This window comes from Thermobia domestica, chromosome 1, assembly GCF_964235325.1.
Source record: "Thermobia domestica chromosome 1, izTheDome1.hap1.1, whole genome shotgun sequence".
In the NCBI taxonomy this organism is placed as follows: domain Eukaryota; kingdom Metazoa; phylum Arthropoda; class Insecta; order Zygentoma; family Lepismatidae; genus Thermobia; species Thermobia domestica.
In genome coordinates, this window is record NC_137454.1 from 214,838,045 (window position 1) to 214,861,218 (window position 23,174).

General features: G+C 36.8%; 1 protein-coding gene across 2 annotated transcripts in view; it reads right to left on the bottom strand.

Annotated features, from left to right (window-relative positions):
* Positions 1-23,174, bottom strand: part of LOC145693661 (protein pangolin, isoforms A/H/I/S-like) — a 524,995-nt gene that overhangs the window by 33,156 nt on the left and 468,665 nt on the right. Inside the window, exon 4 of one of the 2 annotated variants that reach the window (XM_081769904.1) lies at positions 810-872. The exons of the other annotated variant lie outside the window; for it this stretch is intronic. Within the exon in view, the coding sequence (XP_081626030.1) occupies positions 825-872 (48 nt within the window). The 3' untranslated portion in view covers positions 810-824. Of the gene's footprint in view, positions 1-809; positions 873-23,174 lie in introns of those variants that run through there. 2 annotated transcript variants of the gene reach the window in all.

Consider the following 23,174-nt stretch of genomic DNA (forward strand, 5'->3'; position numbering starts at 1 on the left):
TTACCGGTATTTGTCAGTTTCGTCTCTAACGAGTAGCTAAATTCCTGAATCGTTTGAAAGTGCCTCTTGCACATGCGTACTTTATTAAGCACAACTGCTTACTAAAACAAGAGATGAAATAAGATTAATCACCCAGCACTTTTGAACTGCGGCTTCCACGTCCACTTCCTAACATCCGCACACGGAAAAGGAAATTCATGGAAATGCACTCGGGAACCATATCTTTTGACGTATGACACTATCACAATAAACACGAGCAGATACCAATGGCCGCAGGTAAAACAAAAATAGAAAAAAAAAAGAAAGAAAAGGACACAAGAGGCAACAGACGGACGACACCACTCCAGATTCATCAAGCATCTCTTACTCAACTCCAGGTTTCTACATTTTTGTGTTCTCTCAAACAATCCATAGATCCATCCAATCATCTTCGTTAGCTGCTGACATCCACAATGCTCCTCTCCTAGATCTTGTGACTTATCCAAGTGGCTCTTGACCATCATTCTGTGGGAAGGTTGCCATGTGGCATTGTGTGTGTGTGCGTGAGTGGTACAGGGCTCAGGCACTCCACTTGAACCAGTCTTCATTGAGATTCTCTGCGTGTGTCCTCTTGTTTCCCCTCCTTCCACCTCTTCTCGTCATTCCGTAGTTTTTGGCACTGCTCGACATAGTGTTGTTCTATTTGCTGGTGGCTGACTCTACGAAACCCAACAACAAACTGATTCCTCTACATCGTTTGTCTCTTCTGCACATGCCACTCAACATTCCATCCCCTGAAGAACAAACAACCAAAGCTCATCTTTCAGTCGTAAGTGCGAGTTTGTTCAGAGAGAAGTGCGGTCAGTTCTTCCACTATATTCCTCACTTGAATCCTGCAACGAAAATTCAAAGTATGGATGACGGGATACAAAGCAGAGTATTAGTATAGTTTCTTTGTGGAACATTACATACAACGTAAAAACAACATTCTAGGTTTCAGTGCAAAGCTGCAGACGTTTTAACTTTATGTCTTTAGACACATTACCAAACTGGTAACATACACATTTCTTGCTATCTTCATAATTTCTAAGTGGGCGTAACTCTTGTCTTTCTGTAATATACAAAAGTAGATAGATTTACTTTTTGCTTACAACAGGAAAAGGTGCAAAAAAATTTATACCTTTCCTCGCCTGAAGAATTCAAAATTTAAAATTAGGTAAGAACAGGAAACTACGTAGTTCCTTGAATATAAGAAAAAAAAGGGGGAGAAAGTGGATTTTCCATCTCATTGTGAAACTGCTTAAGACTGACTCCCAAAATATGGGATTCAATATTAAAACCGGGATAACTATCATTTCCAGCTTCAGTTAGAGGGATGTGATGCCGAATTCAAATCAAAAATAGGTCATCACTCTCTCAGTTTCTGTTCTATGGAAATAAGGAGTTGGAGCGAATTTGTAGCAACTCTACCACTTCTGAGTTCATTAAAGAAAACTTAGATGGAATCTATTTGGGATACCGAATTCCTATTTAAAAAATAATTTCTCGCTATTTATTACCGTTTTTCATATATGATTATCAATATTGAAATCAGATCTGAAATAATTCTTACCAACAATTTCGATTTTAGGAGAGAGAGAGAAAGATGGACGCTGTATTTTTGCAATGGGATTTTTTTTTCTTTCTTTATGATTGTGTTGAAACTGAAATCCTGCTCCTGCCAATTCTGGTTTGAACAGAGGAATAGGGGCTATAAGTTTTGAGATAAAACCTACTCCTGGAACGCTGATTCCATATCGGAAAACCGTTTCTCCATACCTCTTATAGTATTTGCTCTGCGGAGACCAAATACTGAAACCGGAAGTAGCAGTAATTTACTACTACTTTTAGTAGTAGACAGAGAAGTGAGGAGATAGAACCTATTCTAGCAACTCTAAAGCCAGACAAAAGAAAATCTCGCTATACGTTACAGTTTTCGCTCAATGGTGATCAATCTTGAAACTGGATATAGCAATTTCTAGCACTTCATGTTTCACTAGAGGGTTAAGGGAGGAGATGAAACCATTTATCTCACTCTCTCTTATCGCTTTTTTGCTTTGATATCTGTCGACAAACAGACGACATTGCAGTTCTACAAAACTTCCTATACTTACGCATATTATATTGGTAATTGATATATGGAAGGTGGGGGTAGTATGTGATGTTCTCACATTTCTGAAGTATCTTCTAGACCGAAATTTCTAACAAAAATCTAATTATTGTCAATATTGTATGTTTAAGATTATATCTGTCCCGGCTTTAATTTGAGCCAGAGCTGAGATATTCCACGCAATTTTACGCTTGTCACATATTATAAAGCACGCATCATAAAAAAAAAAAAAAAATCAAACCGCCAGTTCTAGATCACTTGAAATGAATTCGCTATTATTAGCATTATTGAGGGGGGAATGATATTTTTCAGTTTAACGACCTACCAATATCCCTTTTCGGCTAAGAAATTCTAATCATTAAGACAAGTGAATGATCATTGAAAAAAATCAGTGGAATGAGAATGTGGAAAGAAATGGGAGTACCCGACAAAACCCACGTACACGATGTTATCCACCACAAACTTGACCCCCACACACCAGAGATAAACACTCTACTACTGAGCCACCACCATGCCCCTTAATAAATTATTGAGGAAAGTGTATTTATAGTTACATTGCCAACACATACTTCCCCCTTTACACCCCCTTCAAAAAAATACACAAAAATAAAGTTCTAACCTACTACTATGACACACAGGGTACTTCGGTTTCTTGAAAATTGAATTTACAAATAAATATAGTCCTTTAAAATCCGTTGAGTGTAAATCCTCACGACGACTGAAACAAGCCAGCCAATATTGGAAGAGGCAAACAGGAATGTCAAAAGAATACGCTTCTGGTATCTTCAATATTTTCACTCCAGAGCACAGAAAATTAGTATGAGAGAACAGTTTCTTTCTACTACAAATCCCTGTAAGAATTGTACTTCTAGATGCTTTGCTCTTACTGTGCTAGTCGCGGCTTCTTGATCAACGAACTTTCAATACCACAACACAAATACCTTTCCCCATATTTCGACCGTCAGACTCGGAGAATCAGTTAGCCAGTGCCTCTCTTGTCGCCAGTACAACAAAATTAGACTTTACAAGTCGTATGAGATGAAGCAAAAGAGAGAAAGAGAGAGAGAGAGAGAGAGAGAGAGCGAGAAGGGTCAAATTTTCAGCAAACTGAACAATACGATTGAAATTTCAGAAAATGATTAAGAAAGCCTTCCTGTAATCTTGTCTGTGGACAAGAATGGGGAAGAAAGGGGAGGAAGAGAGAAGAAAATATATCGAATATACGGACAGACAACATGAAAAACGAATACGAGAGAGAGAAAGCGAAGTAAATATATAACTAGAGACGAAAACCAGAGGTGAACTCACTCTCTTTTCCAGTTTCAGACGAGATCAAATTCTTTTAGAGAACTTTTTTATTTCCTAGGCACAGTTAGGTTTGTTCTTGCTGAGCATCCCTCCCTTCCATAACTTTTCACCGATCTATCTCCCTTCCTGATGTCGAAACACAAGAGGTTGAGCAAAACGAGAAAAGCCGAGAGAAAGAACGAGAGAGACTGGAGAGGAGAGACAGATGACCTCGAGGCAGAGCGGAATGCTTCGAATGCCAATCCCTGAAAGAGGATCTCTGACCCTCCCATGTCCTCATCCCCCAACCTAGCTCGTTCCTTTTACTTGGGACGAAAGTCGGAATTTTCATTCGATTCAAATTTGATGCTTGGTCAGTGGATACTTCCATTAAAATGAGGAATTCTTGCAAAGCTTCAGAGTGGAAAGAAGCCACCCTAAGCAGACAACGGGTCACTGGATCGGCGGACGAGACGAACGAAAGCAGACGAACAGCATACCAGCAAAATTAAGAAAGCGGATGAGAATAATGCTTAGATCCGTAACATAAATACCTATTCTCTCTCTCAACAATGCACACTTACAATTAAAATAGAAATGGATTCAGTGTACTTACATGGATATAAACGATATGTAATTTTCAGGGATTTCAATGTTTAAACTCTTGTATAACCTAGATAGGTTTAATTATTGTAATTCTAGGGCAAGTGCAGTACAACCGAAGTTGATCTTGGTTTCACAAAATATATATATTATACAAGTGATCAACTTACTATACAACCAGAGTTGCCGATTATCTACGTAGAGTACAGTGTGCGGAAGAACATTGATTGCAGTTTTAACGTTCTTTTCCAGCACCAAGACTAAACGAAATTAGATCTACTCCTTAACGTGAGATCCGAAGCCTAAGACTGCGTACAGAAAACACGCGCATTATCTATTTGGCCACGAAGAGACTGCTGCGACAGAAGATAAAAGCATATTGTGTATATATCATGTAATTCCAAAAAGTTTCCGGTCCCATACTTAAATATTGCGCCACTCATAAAAAGTCTGATGACATAGTAACATCTACGGGAGAAATAATTATCACTTCAACTATCTAGCTTGGGCAGTTGGTTGAAGCCAGTCACTTGAAATCAGTCGTGCGTCGAGCTCTCATACTGCATGGCAATGCTGCTGATTACATGGTTGTTTTTTTCCAAGGCTACGGTGAAAGACTGCGGTTTCTAGGAGATTCAGCATCTACGCTACAGCCCAGATTTATCTCCAGCCTTGAGAACAACAGCCATGTGGATTGGGTCATTGTGTGACATGCAATGTGCGAACTCACGTGACTGATCCAAATGACTGCATCTAACGAACTGACACAGCTAGACATGTGAAACTGATACGTTATTTCTTCCATAGATGCCAAGCCACTAATCATATGTCATAAACAAGTTATTATCAGTATCAAGACCGGAAACTTTTGGAAATACTTTCCTACAGTTTGTATATAAGTTATCACATTTTATGTATCTTCATCTTAATTTTGAAACTGTACTTCGATATATTTTACCTTATGCTTACTACTTCCTGATACTTATTTAAAAAGGAGGGAAAGGAGGAACAGAGAGAAAAGGCTACTAGATGAAATACTGTTGCTCTGCGTTCACTACTTTGAGGTAGTAAAATGTCGATAAACGCACTGAAATGATTTTAACATTTTTGCCAATGTTGCTCCACATATATATCTGATTCGCTCATTATACATTTCTTCCATGTCCACTGTTACATCATATGTATGTAATTTCAATTTGCAAACCACTTCGCATACAGTAGATATTCTGATAGGATTGGTATTAAAAAAAAAATGCTTATCTAGTATTAACTGGATTTACCTCAAATTCTTAAATTAAAAGGTGTGTGAAAGATAGGTGCAAGGCAGCTAGAATTTTCTCAGGAACAATGAGGTCGATTTCTTAAAATTCGTAGAAATAAAACATCTTGTCATTTATATTGAGCAAAATGTGTTTCTTAAAAAATATTTCACGACATGTGTGATCGGAAAAATCGGTCTCTCCATTACATAATGTGTCACAGGTTCTCTTCGACAAAGATACATATTTGTACCCGACGAAAAAAAATTTCCATGAAAAACCTCTGAAGTGACAGTTATACAGACCTCAATAATACGATTCTTAAGGTGATCCACATCACAAAATTTAACGGAATACGTACACAACAGTCTCCAAGAATCCCCATAGAAAAAGTCCAAAGGTGTCAGATCAGTTGACTGTGGTAGCCACCACACTGGACACGTCGCCCAATCCAATGCTTTGGAAACTATTGATTGAATCACTCAGTAACACAACCTTCATACTGAGGTGATTCTCAGTCGTGCTGAAAGTACTGAGGGGAACTCTTCTTCTCATTTAGCCAGTGTTTGTTCCAGATGTTTATGGGGAGGCATTGCCCCTCAGAGTTCTGAGAGTGCCTCCCGGAAATCAAAATAATAAGTCTATAATATAATAATAAATAGATTAGTGCCAGCTGCGGCCGTGGAACATTTTTTTGAAAGAAACATTGCATTTAGCAAGATAGGTACGACAGAATTCCCCAGTATCTGCAGGTAGTTCGTTGCATTTCGGTTCTCACGGATGAAAATGCAACCAATTAGACGTATATCCCAGATGCCACACCAAACCATCAGTTTCCCTAACCTTGTAGCTCGCACAGATGTATCAACAAATTGTTCTGATTTGACCAACAGCATACGTTCTGTTTGACTTTCCATGTACATAAAAATATCCTTTTATGTATACATATTTGTACAAATTAAAAAGACTTCCCTATTGTGCTTCTGTGGAAATTCTATCATTCATTTATGTATTGCACATTTACCTTTCCACACTTTTGAATTGGGCTAACTTCAATATAGTATTTACTGTAGTTGGTAATCACCCTGACAGGTGTTGTCCCCACAGTTCATGTATATTCTCGAACTAATGCTATTTGGTGCAATTTTCTCAATAAATAACCAGTCCTGACTTTTGGGACAACCTGTATATCGAGGTATGAACAATAGAATCTGTTCTAACTTTTAGAAATTTTGCTTATCAACAGAGTTCAGCCATTTTACAAATAATTCAAGTGGATATTAAAAATAATAGTGTCGATATTGAATCACTATACGGTACCTGCCTGCATACCACGTAACTACTTTGTTACGCAACATTTATTCTGGTTTAATTTAAGGTAATACTATATTTGTCGGTTGGAAGACTAAGCTTCCCGTATTTTCAACTTCGTAATCACGAACTAAGTTTACTTCAACCCTATAATATGACAATATCTTAAAGAAAATGAATGGCGCAGAATCACATATATCCACAACAGAACATAAATAATGCTCAATAACAAGAAACAGCCATTCCAGTGTTGTAAGGTTAGAATTTTTCGTATGTATATGAACAACCGTTTTCAAAAAATTAGCGTGTACCTTCTCCCGTAAATTTATTGTTGTTGTTCGTAAATTTAAGAACAGTACACACTAGACCACAAAACTATTGGGTAGGTATTAAGGTATATACCCCATTGCTTTTCTGAGCAGTAGCTATACAGATTCATGCGTTAAAGACTGCAATAAACAGCGTCACATTTCTTGAAAGCATTCATGTTACAACAAAAAAAAAAAAAAAAAAAAAAAAAAGCTACTTGCGTTTCTACAATTTTTGTTGGATACAGAAATATTCTTTTAGACTTCACACATTAAAGTACATTACATTAAATTTATCAACTTTAAACCGTATATTATCCGCATGTGGCTTTTATTTTTTGAGCAATCATCCTGGGATGAGATAAACGACAATTTAAAAGATTGCCGAACATCTTCCTCATATTCAGAAGAAAAAAACTGTATCGTACACAAAACATGAAAATACTAATGACTTTTCTATGATGGACCGTCCACCTGCCTCAGCATCCAGAAGAGAAAAAAGAAAGAAGATATGGCTATGCGACGGAAGGTATGGTGGGGGATGCTATGTGTGCAAGTGGTTGATCGTGGTTGGCAGTTGTTGCTGTTTCCAGGAACTGATTGGTTGCTGGACTCGCGTCTGCGGCTTTTTCTTCTCTTCCTAGAGCACTAGCTTTTTCTGCAGCAACTCCCGAAGGAAATCTTTCTCTTTTCAGCTCTCTCCCTATTCCTCTCAACTTGATGGAATATTAACAAGAGGGGGACTGTGCAGAGGGACATTCTTTCGTCCAACAATTGGCACGCCTAGTTTAAACACACAAGAGAGGAGAGGAAAGAAGAAAGGGAAGACATAAGCATTGTGAATCCGAATACTTTTTTTTTAATCTATTAAGGGAAAATGTGGGGTAGATTGGATACATCTCTTCTCGATACAAAAGAGATTAAGTTACACAACCACGCCGTCCTTTTTTTTTTTTTTTTTTAATTTAAGTCGTCCCATCCTTTCCGTTAATGATGAACATGTTAATGAACTACTCTTGACAACAAGCCATTCTATCACAATGGTTGGCTGCATCGGTCGAGTGGTCGTTTTCAAAATATGGCTTGTACGTAATAGTACAGATGTTATCCTAATGAAGCTTTCGTTAAAATTATATAATCTCCTTTTTGCACACAACTGCTAAACTAACCCATTACGTACAATTTACCGCATTTCGATATGTCACTTGTGATCATAATACCCAAATTCTTGGAGTACTGTCTTGATCAATATTCAATAATCCGTTAAAATCATATCGAGGTGTGAAAAGAACTCGGACGAATTTTCATTAATACTTTATTGTGCTTTCCCTTTAACCCGACAAGTGTAAATATAATTTAAACTTTCTTCGGAAATTGAATCCGGAATTAAGTGTGCAAGAGACAGAAAATAAAAAGAAGAACTAATTACCACAGATAACGAATTCTGAAACCAATTTTATAAAAACATTACAAGAAAAACGGGAAAATATTGAATAAACATTCCGTTTAATTTAGTTAGAAATATTTTCTTTCATGTACAACAACGTAGATCCAAGGCAACGTAACAGTTCTTAATTTTTTCACTACAAGCATCCGTTCAATAACGATGCTTCATTTTTTTCTCTCTCATGGTTCTTGGCAAAAATGAAGTTATTGAATTATTTTAAAATGTTATCATTTCTTCCTGACAGTTACTCTTAGAAGTTGCTTATATTCTGTGCCAATAAGTTTGCTTAACTTAGCGATTATTTTTTTTAAAGGATATTAATAATCGTTGGTTCTACTTCAGATCTGAACTTCCAGTGGACAACATCATGTCCACTAAATTTAAGGAGTTTTCCTTTTACTTTGTTGGAGTATTGCTCTTTCATCCATCAATTCTTTCCAACACCATTCACTTCCACCCTACAAGACATACTAATATTACGTTCAACTACAGATTTTACTTTCTTTCATTCCTCTGGATCAAACTATTTGTGTTGTAAATGTGACGATATCAGACAGAATTATCGTGACAATGTGCAAAACCGAATTCTTACAACACGCACACACACACACACACACATATATATATATATATATATATATATATATATATATATATATATATATACTTTTCGAGACGAAACAGCACATTCACAACATCTATTCGCGACGAGGCAGCTCCAAATCTCGTCTCATTGGCAACACTACAAACTATCAGGTGGCAATGCACACGAACAGAATCCTTAAACACAGGGTTCAAGTTAAGACGGGGGGGGGGAGGGGCTTTGAATGTTATATGTCGATGAGTGTATGTGTGTTTTACACAGTGATATCTATATGTAAAATGGGGAGGAATATTTCCCCGAAAAAAAATATATTCTTTGGCGAGCCAGAATAATACCTGATGAGACGGGAAAATCACTCTCATTCTCTACATCGATTCGGACCCTGTTTGGATCAAAATTTCGTGTATTATATAGCCATTCCCTGAGAAGTCAGTGTCCGGCAGAATATTCCAGCGGGGAAGGGGACTAGTGTTATGTATAGGTTTAACTAAAATTTTCTTGCTACAAAAACAAAAATACATTCTACCATGGAAAAAATAAATTAAGACAATACATAGGTGAAATTTCTGAAGTTAGATATATTTTTTTAAAATTAATTATCCTTTCGGCAAAATACGAAGAGCAATGACTAAAATAAAATTAGAAAGTCATTTAAAAAAATATAAATCTTATACACTGGAAACCCAGAATTTCTACCTAATTACTGTACAAAAATATATCATGTAACTATATGATTATCGAAAGTCTTTTACCTATGACAATAATACTCAAATCTGTGCAACGTCTATTAAAAAAAAGTATCAGTGTTGAAATTATTTGTCCTCTTCCATATGTTCATTCCAACCACTACAAAGGTAACTCCGGAAATTATAAATAAACTTTCGTTGTTTTACATTTTAATGCTTATGTATGTTGTTGTTTTAAAATTTCCTTTCTTTATGATTTTCTTTCAGCTGAAGGAGAGGAAGGGTCTTGTTTTGCTTGCCTGGAGGAAAGTTTGAGAACCCTTCTTTAATAACAAACAAAGGAAAAAGACTATGTCGAGATGGAGGAGAGAGAGAGAGAGAGAGAGAGCAGGCATGTAGGCTGTTTCTCATCTGCGCCAACAAGATTGGCCTTGGGCCGCCTTCTCCATCACTTCAGCTCCCCAAAGAGGCGCAACGAATCCTCATGAACAATTAGACCCGACAGTGTACACACCTCCCACCCTTGCTTCGACGTTGGACGTAATCACTGCTATTACACATCACTCACTCACGAACAAGAAAAAAAAAAAAAAAAATCAACCCACACACCCAAACTGACACCCCTCCTGCCCGCCAAGTATGTCTGACCCATCCGCTAATGAGCCTCACTCACTCCACTCCGTTTTCTTATTGAGTTTCTTCAGGTTCATCTTCTTTCTTGTCTCTCGAACCATTGGAAGTAGAGGTGCTCCTAATAATCTTTTCTGCTACCTGTCTCTTCTTTAATGATCCTCACCATTAACAGTGGGGCTGTGACGTAATAACTGACTGCCAAATTCACCACCCACGGTGAGAGAATATTTGCCGACGTCTTTTCAAACTAGATTCCTTTCTTCTCTCTCTCTTCCTATACTTGTTTCCATTTACAAAGGGACACCGCAGAATAAGCCCATAATTACATCTGTACATACATATAATTTTTCAAAACTCCTTCTACCATTACCAATTTGCTCTTTTCCATCTCATTTCGTATGTCATTTATATCCTCCTTTAAACAGTGTTCACATACTCCACGTAAAGCATTAGCAGGCGTAAATACGTGAAGAAAACTATAATGAATGATAGTGAATGAAGAAATAGACCACACAAATATAGGGTTAGGATCTTCACCTTCTTAATGAGTTTCCTTCTCTAAACACAAAAGTTAACGCATATTTATGAGTACAAACAAATTTTGCGTGTTCGTTCAGTATATTACTAGGCTTGTTAAGAAAGTAAAAGAAATTGAAATATTATGAAGCAATTTTAGAAGGATAGAAGTAATAAAATGTAGCATGACGCAGAATAATATTAGGCTTTAGCTCAACTCTAACGAATAAGAATGAAAAAAATATATTCTTATTAATATTTCTGGAGACCGTTATATTACCAGTGCTTTATTTTCTTGTTATGCCTTTATTAACCGACTTTATCGCTATAGCGTTATAGCTGCAATAGTGAAGAAAGTTATCAATAACATATGGGAAGAAGTCATCCAATCTATTCCAGACTATTTAAAAGATATTACCTCAGCCTCTGTCTGTCTAGTAGAATTGAAGAAACAAAATTCCTTCAAAAACCTAGCGTTACACCTTCGAGAAGGGTCACCCAAGTTTTGATTCTTAGTGTGTATCAATGTGATTCGGATCTCATATTTCGCTCTAGTTAGTCATTCTGTTTATCAACCATAGTCGAAGAAACATATAGCCGAAACTACTTTGTCCAGAGAGAAAATTATTTTGATATGCAATGAAAAGATGGAGAAAACTTAAAATGGTGGTGTGTTAATTCCGATTTTCTTGTTGCTTTCTAGACTTTTCTTTCTCTCTTTCTTTCTTTTCTTAGGTACTCGAGTGTAGGTTTCTTGCTTTGTTTGTACAGAACTTGCAGTCGCTTCCGTGAAGAGCATGTCCAGTCTGATGAATATCTGATTTTTTTTTTTTTTCTTTTTCAATGCATTTGAAGAAATTGTCTTATGCTATTGCTGATGGTGAAATGCTACTAAGCCTTTCAGTCTTAATAGTTTTTGTCTTGATAGGTCTATTTGTATAGTTTTTGTGTTCATCTTTGAAGTGATTTTGGTAGCAATCCTTGGGTGAAAGTTTGTCGAAATATTTCAGGTTAGTCATCAATTTGTCGACCTATTAGTTATTTTGGCTAATTACTGAATTTGCTGGTTGTTCCCAACATGAACTTTTCTTATCCAGCGTATCTCAATTTTTGCGATTTCTTCTGTGCTTTCTCGGTTATACATAGAATGAATTGATATGATGATGAGTTTGTATTTTGTGTGGGGGAAGGGGTTAGATCGATGTTTATCATAGTTTGTTGGATTTTCAGCTCTAGGCTCACGTTTCATACAGCTTCGAAAGTAAAGAAGGGCGCTAAATTCCACAACTAACTAATCTGGATACACCTTAGTCCTCCACAGGATCCAAAACCACCAAGCACCACCTCCCAGTTCCGAAGCGAGACAGGATTCCGTCCATCACCGATGGCTCCGATAAATAAAAATCGTTAGTATAGTAAAGATAAAATGCTACAGGAATCGCAACTGTCATTATCCACACAACTAATCAAATACTTGCACTATATGACACGAAGGAATACACTGACCAAGTAGCCTGGTGTCAGATTTAAACTCAGATTTCTTTAGAAGTATTCCTATTAAATGTTAATCGTCGAAACGTTTATATTATAAGACCGCCAAGTGTTTGATTAACTAATGTTAAAATGTAGGTGATCATAAATGTTTCGCTAATTAGCCCTAAAATCAGCCACTATTGAGACAGCCCAGTCAAGAAGATAATTTAATATTAACAAGTGCATTACAAAAATAAATAAATAAATAATGAACTTTGCTAAATACACTAAAGATGATCATGAGAAACGTACATGTATGAGCTTGCGCTTATGATAAGGATTAAGAATATCTAAATACGAGTATTTTCGCCTAGATCTTTATGCAACCCTTCACTCTCACAGGTTTTGTGGTTTGCATATTAGCGTTACGTAAACTACAATTATGAATTAATGGGATACGGATAGCCACTGTTACCTATGAACGAACTCAGTCGAAATAATCGCTCTAGCTGTCTACTAAAAAAAAAAAAAAATAAATAAATAAATAAAATACAAAAAATCGAAAATTCGCTTTTGTTCAAGAGTTATCGTGTGTAATAAAGGACATACTATCATAAAACTCACTAGATCGATTCTAATAAAATATGACACCAGCTAATAATATCTGTCTTGTCTGAGTATTTTTCCTGTCGAAAGATTCTAGCTCATTTACCCAGTATAGATAGGTGAAGCCACCATGCCAGAAGAGAAGAGGGAGGATGATCAGTTTCTTTCCTACTGTAGTTCAGAAAGATATATAGATACAGAAAACTGAAAATTAGGAAGAATTACATCTCCATGTACACAAGGGCTGAGTAATCACATGTCAATACTCCTATAATATTAGGCACTCCACTACCTAATGGCGAAGAAATCTTGCTTCTTCATTCGAGTCAGTTTTCAATATTCAAGTGGGAATTTAAATCCAAGCTTTCTTATTTCTTAATCACTAACAACAGAATTACTGGGAGATCAAGAGCTAAACTCCTTTATCAAAAACTGAAAAATGCACAGGATTCAACAGGTCTTTCAGTTCTGAAATGTCCAAACTCGCAAGCCTAGATCTCAGGTTCAATCGGCCTCAATTGGGAATTAGATTTCTCGACTTGCGGCATTTATCACCATCTTAGCCCGTCATGTATGAGGGATGACACCCCCTGGTGATTACACTACCCGGGAAATCAGAGAGGATAGAATGGGCAAGCGGCCAGAATTATTATGATTGATATTATCCCAGCATTTGGCTGGTGAATGAGGGAAACCTCACTCAGGATGGCTGGCCTGAAAAACCTTACGACCGAATCTTCCCACCAGGAATCGAACCCGAGACCGCTCACGCTACACAAAGGCCACTACAATCGATCGGCCTTGAGTTCAATTAATTAGCAAGAGTCATTAAGTAGCCAGCCGGAGTCCCAGTCCGAGTATAATGAGATTAATAAGAGCAAAATCCAGTCAGCGTGAAGCGCAAGCCTCATCATTGAACATAGTGAGGCGCAGTTTGTTCAAGTCTAGTGAGAGAGAGTGTGATCTTCACCGACTGTGAGATCAGTGAGTGTGAGATAGTGCCTTCTAAATAGCATTATAGACCCCTGGGCAAACCATTTGTACAGGGGCCTCTACGACTAAATTTTACACGTAACCGATGTAACTGTCTGCACAATCCGTAACAGGTAAAATTCTGCTTGTGGAGCCCCTGGGCAAGTAACAATTAGGTCCATACATTATAGTACGACAGCCCTGGCGCAAGCTCCACTGAGATTAGTGAGGTTGAGCTTTCGCAAGCTTCGCTCGAAAAACGGTCATCAACTAATACGTTCAATTGTATATAAAAAAGGGGGTGTGAAATTTAATCCTCGTCAAATATCAAAATAATATGTGAATCATCAGAATTTTGTATTTGATGGTCCCACTTCATGATTACCATTTCTTAGTCTTTACAAGCAGAAATACGCAGTCTTTTTAACTTTTTTTTTCATTCATATAGAGAAATTTCGAAAGTTATTACAAGTATTTTCTTTTTATAATACTTGAAAACTAACTATGGGAGGTAAGAAGAAGTACGGAGGAGAGGATCAATCTGTTTTCTTTCTTTCTTTTTTTCCAAATTCGAATATACCTCAGCCTTTTATCTTCTTAAGAACAACAAAACGGTCTCTTTCCCAACGTCTTTCCTCCAAGGCACTCGACAAATCAACCGCCATCGGCAACCTCGCACTAGATTGACTCTCACGGGCCAAATCTTCCCCACAAAGGCTATAAACAAATACTACATGCTCTTCTCGAGTGGTCCCCGTCCACTACTACCTACTTCAGGGAATTGCAATTAGGCTAACAATGGAGAACAACAACGAAAGCAGGAAAAGGAACGAAGAAAAACCAAAAGAAGTTTTTCCATCCCCTTGTTATATATCCATCAAAAAATGAAGTCGTCCTATCATCATTTCTCCACATCTTCCTTCTTTTTAAGTAGAAAAATTCAGAAAGCATTATCGTGCAATGTCTCTATGTAAATTTCTCGCACTTTCGAGATATTATTCATTGAACTAATTACAGTTTCTAAAATATGCCCTATTGTTAATATAGGTTTTCAAATCACTTATACCGTCATATACTCTGACGAAGAACTACTCAACAATAAAGAGGATTTCGCAAACAGTCTTTCATTTAATTTCTTTTCTCTATAACAGTAATATTCTTTTTTAAAAAAAAGTCTGTCAGAAAGACAGTATACAGGTACATAAATCACAGAATACATCCGCTCTTGACCAAACTTGGTATGAAGTTACAGAATTTATCTCCTCTTGACAAAACTTGGCATGGAGTTAACGGAATTCATCCAATCTTGACCAAACATTACGCATTTAACGAGTAATCACTAAAAGCACATGCTGAGATGTAAAATTAAGTACTTTCAATACCTAGTAGTATTTTTTGCCCTTTTTCTAAAAAGCGATTTTTTTTTTTTTTTTTTTTTTTTTTTTTTTTTTTTTTTTTTTTTTTTTTGGTTACAGATTCAACTTGCCTTTCGGGACAGTTTTAACCTCTATATTTTGAATTTGACTGAGGTATTTGGGGAATATTATAATTGTATAAAATATAAAATGCTGCCATAGTCATCTAGCGCCTAGCGCCATATTTATCTAGGGTTCCCACTGTCCCGGTTTAGATGGAATTAACACAGAATTTCTACATCTTGTTCCGGAGTTTTTTTTTTTTCACCTGGACGGTTAAAATCTCGGATTTCAATCTTCAACTGTTTTGAATAATGAATATACGCTATGTTGTTACAAAAATAAACACAAAATGAAAACTCAGCTGAGGTAACGAAGACTGATCTATCTAGTAGCAGTGTTTACAAAAAAACAATTTATATTCCTGTCTTTTTAAACAGATTATACAAAAAAGTTATCATTTCCTCCTGTATGTGTAAGTATGTATGTAGGGTTGTACGCGAATACATTCAGAACTGTTGGTCATACCTCGATGTGGTTTAAACTAATCAAATAAGCAATTCCCAACGAAGGTTTATAGGTCTGCATATAAATATTTGAAGATTAATGAAATGTTTTAAAATAATTATTACATAAAAAATGGATCAAAGGGCTAATTAGTTTTTGGATCAGGGTCTACAAATTTTTGAACGGCTCCTAAATCGAGTTTACGTATTTTCTACGGAATAAGCACATCATACTGAGTGAAGTGATAGTTTGGGTTTGGCTACACTTTATGCAGTTGTCCAGATATAAAGCGTACGTACCTAAAAGAAAATTTTTGATTGAAATATATTGGATCTTTTGAAGCTGGCTTTAATAATGATGGATGTTTAGGTCATTCGCAACGTTATGATTGTTTACATGCCGATCTTGCTAAACTTTTGCCAGGATGTCATCCACTTTTTCCTCTGATGCACATACCACTGCGATGAGAATATTGGACGGAGAAATTTCCGGAATTGTTTTACTGAGTCTTGTATCATGTTTTCTATCTGAAATGCCTAAATATCCGCAGCTAACAACGAACCTAACAAAGTGACACTGACCCAATGGTAGAGTTCTTACATGTTATTTTAAGAGTCGGAGATTTGATCTCAGGCAATAAGGGTTTGTAACAGACGACATTGAGAGAGAGAGAGAGAGAGAGAGAGAGAGAGAAGAGAGATTGAAATGTGGGGACAGGCAGGGATATATTCACATATGTAAGGTTAGAATTGGAGAAACAAATGATTGAACACCACCCATATTCTGAGGAAAACTGTAATTTTGTGAAGCATAAGAATCAAAGTTTTTCATGGAACTTGCATCACACCCGCAGTTGTCGAAAAAAGTGGAGAATACTTTTCTTAAACCATCAGATGATTGCGCATTAAAGGATTTTAACATTTGGAGAATGAAGTAAAAATATCCCATCTCTTGGAGAAGAATTACAAATCAAGAACCTCTTGATTATAGAGTCCCGAACCACTAACTAATGGAGAATGCTAATTGACGAACCATATTCTTGTATATCTCAAGAATGTTAACACTTTCGAGACATGAAAGTAAGAAATATACCTTATTTCTATTAGAAATAGTTATAAATACTCACATAGGTGATGTTCCAATGTGACGAGAAAACCATGTTTATGGTGCATGGTACGTGAAAAAGTTCAGTGTTAGTACATATTTCTGGGTATTACTGTTGTCTATGGCTTTCAGCCAGGATTAGCAAAAACCATGGTTTTTATTAAACCCTTTTTGTTTGTGTTTGTTTGTTTAAACCAGGTTTCTTTCTTTTTTTTTTTTTTTTTGTTTAAATAATTTGCTCTATGTATTTACATCACATATCGATAGAAATAAGTTTATTTCGTCTTGGTGTTATTATGCAACAACCGGGATATGCTCCAAGAGGTCACATACGCTTAAAACGGAATCCAAATCGCTTCTCGGCTTACATCCGAGAGAAACTGTCCTCCATTTGAACTCGAAACCGGGACTAATTGGCCACAAATGCGATACGTCTGCCGACTCACGAAGGACTCCTGATAAAAATACCTTTGTACTCATCTTTACATACTTGTTAATATAATTGTCAAGTCATTTGAGAAGGACAAAAAGATAAAACAGCTGCACAAGTGAAACCATTATACTGAATTACATATGGACAATTTCAAAATACTGCAGAGTACAGAAGAACTAATTTGGTCCAAGTAAGTTCACTACGACTTTTATTAGTATTTGCATACCACTAAGAAAAGTGAATAAAGATACGAATGATTTTAGTCCACTTTGGCTCTGACCCATTTATACATAAATAGATACCAAAGATACTTCTGATTTCAGTAAATGTCTCTCGTGGGATTTGTATGACTCCCCCCCAAAAAAGTACTGCATTTCGATGTTTCTTTTTTTAATCAATAGTAAACATTATTAACACGAAACAATATTTAGAATTTTTCTTTGATTGCAACTGCATAACAATAATATTAAACTATAACAAATCACAAAAGAAACATTCATAAGCTTATAAAAAAACGTAAGTTGCTTTTGTAGTATAATCTCTGAGTAATAAATGGGGAATGTAGATCTGAATATAATACAAATAACATACGGGAGTGAAACGTGACAACCCGCAAATATGTATTCATATTCATCACGATTTTACGAACACTTACACTTTTACGAACATTTCTGTTGTTTGGTTTAAACCAACAAGGTTTAAACCAGCCAACCCTGCTTTCAGCCAATCATGTATAAGAGATGACGTCCAGAGTAGAAGAAAGGGATGGAGGGAAAGGAAGGGCCTGGGATTAGTAAGTTAGGTACCATCTCGTTATGTCCCTGGTGTGAATGAGGAAAACAGGATAAAACCACTCAGGATGGTTGTCCTGAAAAAGCTATTGCACTTTTTTGACCGAGTGTCTCCACCCAGAATCAAAGCAAATTCCACTGAAAGTACAATCATTCTTGAAAATTCTTATCTCCTAGCTATGATAATTAAAACATTTAGATAATTTATTTATTTATTTGCCTGTTTTGCATACAAATGAGAGTATTCTCGAGTACGCATACAGTTGTCAAAATTACAAAATAATTATATATATGCTATAAAAGCTTACAAATAGAGAAATACATACATAACCATGACTTTCATAAGCTTACACAGTCATAACATAATTAACAAAACACATTTATACATTATCTTCAAAAAACTCATTTACCGAGTAGTAACACTTATCTACTAAGGACTTGGGAAGAGGAATTTAAACTTAGAATATGATTCATTTTGCTTTAGAAAGTCAGACAAACATCCGGTATTATAAGCAAAGGTGTAAGGCCATTTCTCCTTTCATGGAGGATACTGTCAGAACTTTTGTATCTCAACATGCTGCAGACATCGCTATACCCAAAGACAGAAAAGGAACATAACGATTTCATTTTTCAACAGGATGGGGCATCACCACATTTTCATAGAGATATCAGAAGTGAGCTGAATAGGAGACTATCACATTGGAGGTGTAGGTCGTAGGGATGAAGAGCTGCTTTCTTGGCCTCCACGTTCCCCTGACATTACCCCGTGTGACTTCTTTTTGTGAGGTCTTGTGAAAGAAAACGTCTACCAGCCACTATAAATGATCTTCAGACCTCGCTATCTGTCGATCGAGAAATGTTACTACAGAACTGGTGTGTGTCGAGTTACAAAAGGGGCTCACATGGAACATCTGTGATCTGAAAAATAACATGAAATGAAACAAAACTTTTTGAGTTCCTCTTTCATTTGATATCATTTTCATGTATGGGCGTGTTTGGCAAAAACTGCATCGTGAAGTAGTCAAAACAATACAGTAGTACGGTATGGGACAAACTGAAGGAAAAGCCTAGAGGTCAGAAAATCTTTAATATGGCGCAAGAAAATTACCTTGAAATATTTGCTGTGTGCATTCACTGGAAACTTTAATTTTTTCGAAGTTGCAATGACTTCCCCCATTCCATAATTAGTCTATACGACTATCAATTATTCCCCCCACTATATAATTACTGTATATGACTATCTCACTAAATTATTCGAAACTGCAATTACTCCCTCATTCTATTATTATCTGGCTGTATCTGACTACTACTATTTTCAAAATAGTCATTTCTAGAAAAGACAGTTCTAGAGTCAGAAGCAACAGGCCGTAGATACTTGTCTGGAAACGGACCATCTACTTGTTGGTCGTAACCTGATTCGCTGTCTGCAGTGCCTGTTGACTATCGTCTCCCCTTGCCCAAACATTACGAACACTACCACGCTTCTTCCCAATGGGCAGCCAAGGGTCCGTTACAAATATCCAAACAAACGGAAGAGCTAGGCAAGGTTCATGTGAATGAGAGAGAATGTATGTGTGGAGGGTCTTCGCTTCTCCCAGACTGGATGGTCAAACTCCCGAGTAAACAACCAAAGAAAAGCGGGAAACTGGAAAGATCAAAGGGACTGATAGTTCTCGTCTGTTTGTAGGATGATTCGCCTTCTCCCCTCTTCTATTTCCATGATGCATCTCATTCATAACATCCCTCAAGCCACTAATACATAGCAATGAAATGAAATACAATTTAAATTCTCTTTTCTATTATGTTTGTTTTTCCTTTGGTTGCAATTTCTGCAACGACTCCCACAAACATTATATATAAGGAGGGAGATGAAGAAAACAGAAAAAAAAATCTACTCTCCATCACAACAAGTTGTAAAAAAATATATTTTACTGTGATGTAAGATGCAGAATTAACGCTCCGCAAGCAATGGATTTACTCTTAAATTTTCGAAACAAACAACTTGAAGATTCAATTATTCACCACCCGAAATTATTACTACAGACACTTTTAATATTACCAATAATCACTGATCAGTCTCATTTTTTCTTCAAATTCATCGAGCCTCTGCTTTCGAAATTTGACTCCGACCAATTGCGAAGGCCATTAATGTCTACAAATCGCTCAAAATGACTCATTTCGATACAAGGAGATAACAAGACAGGTGGTGTATAAAAGGGGATAATGAAAGTTGTACAGACGGAATATTATGTTTAGTTAGGAAATAAACTGATAAAGGATTAAGTTTATAATAGTTCATATTGTGGGAAGTAAACAGACAATTAACACATTGTTTGGATACTTGAAAAGCTGTGAATATAAAACGAAAATAAACGAAAACAAAATGGTACTGGTAAGAAGCTGTCTATTAACCATAGAAACAGGAGGGGAGAAAGAAGAACAGGTGACCAGTTCTAGATACTTGCATGGTGTTACTAGTGAAGACCTAAAGTGTGGATGTAAACAGGAACCAAAGATAGCAACGGCAAAAAGTCTTCTGGAAGATGAAGACAAATGCATCGTGTGGGGTGTCAACAAAGACAGACAAGAAAAGATTCACTCGCGAAAAAATATCCTACCGTAGTACAGTAGCGAAGCCTGGATGTGTTGGGGGGGGGGGGGGCAAGTGCTGTTACAGGTACATATAGAAAAATTACAAACAAAAAATATATAAACAAAAATATATTTAAAAAATTACCAACATCAAAGTACCATAGTACATTGTCGGACCTCTTTGGGGGACTGGCTCCTCTGCCCCCCTTCCCTACGCCACTGCCTACCGGAGATAAATAATAAATAATAATAATGATAATAGAAAAACTCTTTCAGGGTAAAAGAGTACGAGATTGGGATTGAGTGCGTTATACAAAGTCTCATTGCGCCCGTCAATTTGTGAAATCCAGTAACGAGTCTGCCACAAAAGACATTATTATACAGAAAAATTGCAAACACAGTGACAAAAGCACACGAGTAAAATTACTAGCACAATGGGATAGAATTATATTAATCTTTTGCCAGGAGTATGCGGCAAGGGTAAAGAAACACTCAAGTTAGTATAAAAGATAACCGTAACAGACATGTCGGGATTGCCACTAAAACTAGAAATGAAAAGACATTTAGTGACAATATACACGGGACAAATACATAGGAGGGAGTGAGAAAAGAGCTACACTACGACAGTCACAATGCGAGTAGGAAGGACATGGTGATGAAGAAACATAAAAGCTTGAGAGATCGTTCTGTGATCATCTCCGAGCACTGTTGGTATTAATAATAAATAAATAAATAAATAAATGACTTCGGGCTCTCGAGTTGAGAATGAAGAAGAATGGAGGAAATAACATTACATGTCATTAAAAGAAAAGAAGATGATGGTTGAAATATTGAGATTAAATCATATTTTGAAAACGAAATGAAATCTGAGTTTTACGTCCCACGGTTATGCCGGTTAGGCTAAAGGAGACGATGATGATGAGTAATGAATGAAATGGTGGAATGAAGAAAGTGGGAGGAAACGGGAGAACCCCGAGGAAACCCACGCACGCGGTGTTTGTCCACCACAAAGTGCACTTAGCGGGGGCTGGGATCGAACCAGGGCCCCAAGCACCAAATGTGAACGCTCTACCACTGAGCCACCGCGGGCCCCTAAATCATGTTCTGAGAAACGTGATTAAAAGTAATACACAAATAAGTAGAGGTCTGCGCGGATGCGGATATCCGCGGATATCCGCATCAAAATTGGTATTTGCGGATATATATATCTTATCTGTGCGGATAGCGGATAAAGTTGCGGATAATGTTTCCTACATTTTTTCTACCTAAAAAAATGCTGTGAATTTTCTGATAATGGTGGAAAGAGCACTAGAAACGTTCGTTTTGAAACCAGTTGAAAAATACTAAAATCAAAATACAAGTGTGTTTGAAGTTTGTGACTCAGTGACAGCAAAAGGACAAAAAATGACACGAGAGAGTTGTCCTTTTATTGTTGTTTTCAATATTTTTAGCAGCCGTTTTGTAGGTGAATGACATCTCTGACCTAAACAGAAAGAAACGACAGGCCCCATCGCTATTCCTCAAGTACCGCTATTTGCTGAAAAAAAAAAAAAAAAAAAAAAAAAAAAAAAAAGTAATTGCCGCCAAAGCCCCTCTGACAAAGCTGAAAATTTTCAGACCATTCGCCTTGAAGAGGAAGAAATGTCTTCAAATAAAGTTGTTCTAGCCTGAGAGGTCAGGAACCAATACCCTAATTTAAAACACCGCATCCCCTTCCATAAACTGAAAACTGGTCAGCAGAATTATCTTTGCTTTTTGTGACAAACTGGAGAAGCGCGTAGGTTACCGAAATAGTAAACAAATCACATCATATGCTCATCTTTCTCTCTCTCTTTAAAAAAAGAGAGAGAGAGAAAAAAAAATCACTGTTTCCTTTGAAGTATAGCAGATACTGAATACACATTTGCGACCCCACAGATTTCTCGCTTCGGAGAGGTGCCACGGACCTCAATGAACATTCCGAGGGATTGGAGTTTTATAACAGCAATTGTTTCTCTCTCTCTTTCTTCTTGTGTGTATGTGTATATGTATGTATGTTCTGGGCCTCTGCTAAAGAAAGAAAGAACAACCAATGCGTTGTTTCTCCTACCCTAAATGTGTCCAACAATGAGTGGGGGCTGCAAAGAAAAGCAGTAAATTCTAAACTACCTCTATTGCTTCTTCCCAAAATTAACGGTAGGGTCTTTATTCCTATTTGCATTCGAAGTTATTTTCACTCCTAGTTTCAGTAAAAGCGTGATCGTGAAAGCTTGAGTTGATTTTGAGTTTAACGTCCCGTTCAGCAGCGAGGCTATATGACACGTGGACCTACTGATTAACATGGAATCCGAACCACATGAGCTCACGCCGAGAATTGAACCCGGGTCTCCCACGCCAAAGGCGCGTACGCTAACCGCTTAGCCACGAATGAACTTGGTTGTGAAAGCATGCATTGTATTGCGTTGTTAGTTTCGTCACTTATTTTTTTTTTTTTTAATTTAGTGCAATTACTGGTTCTAG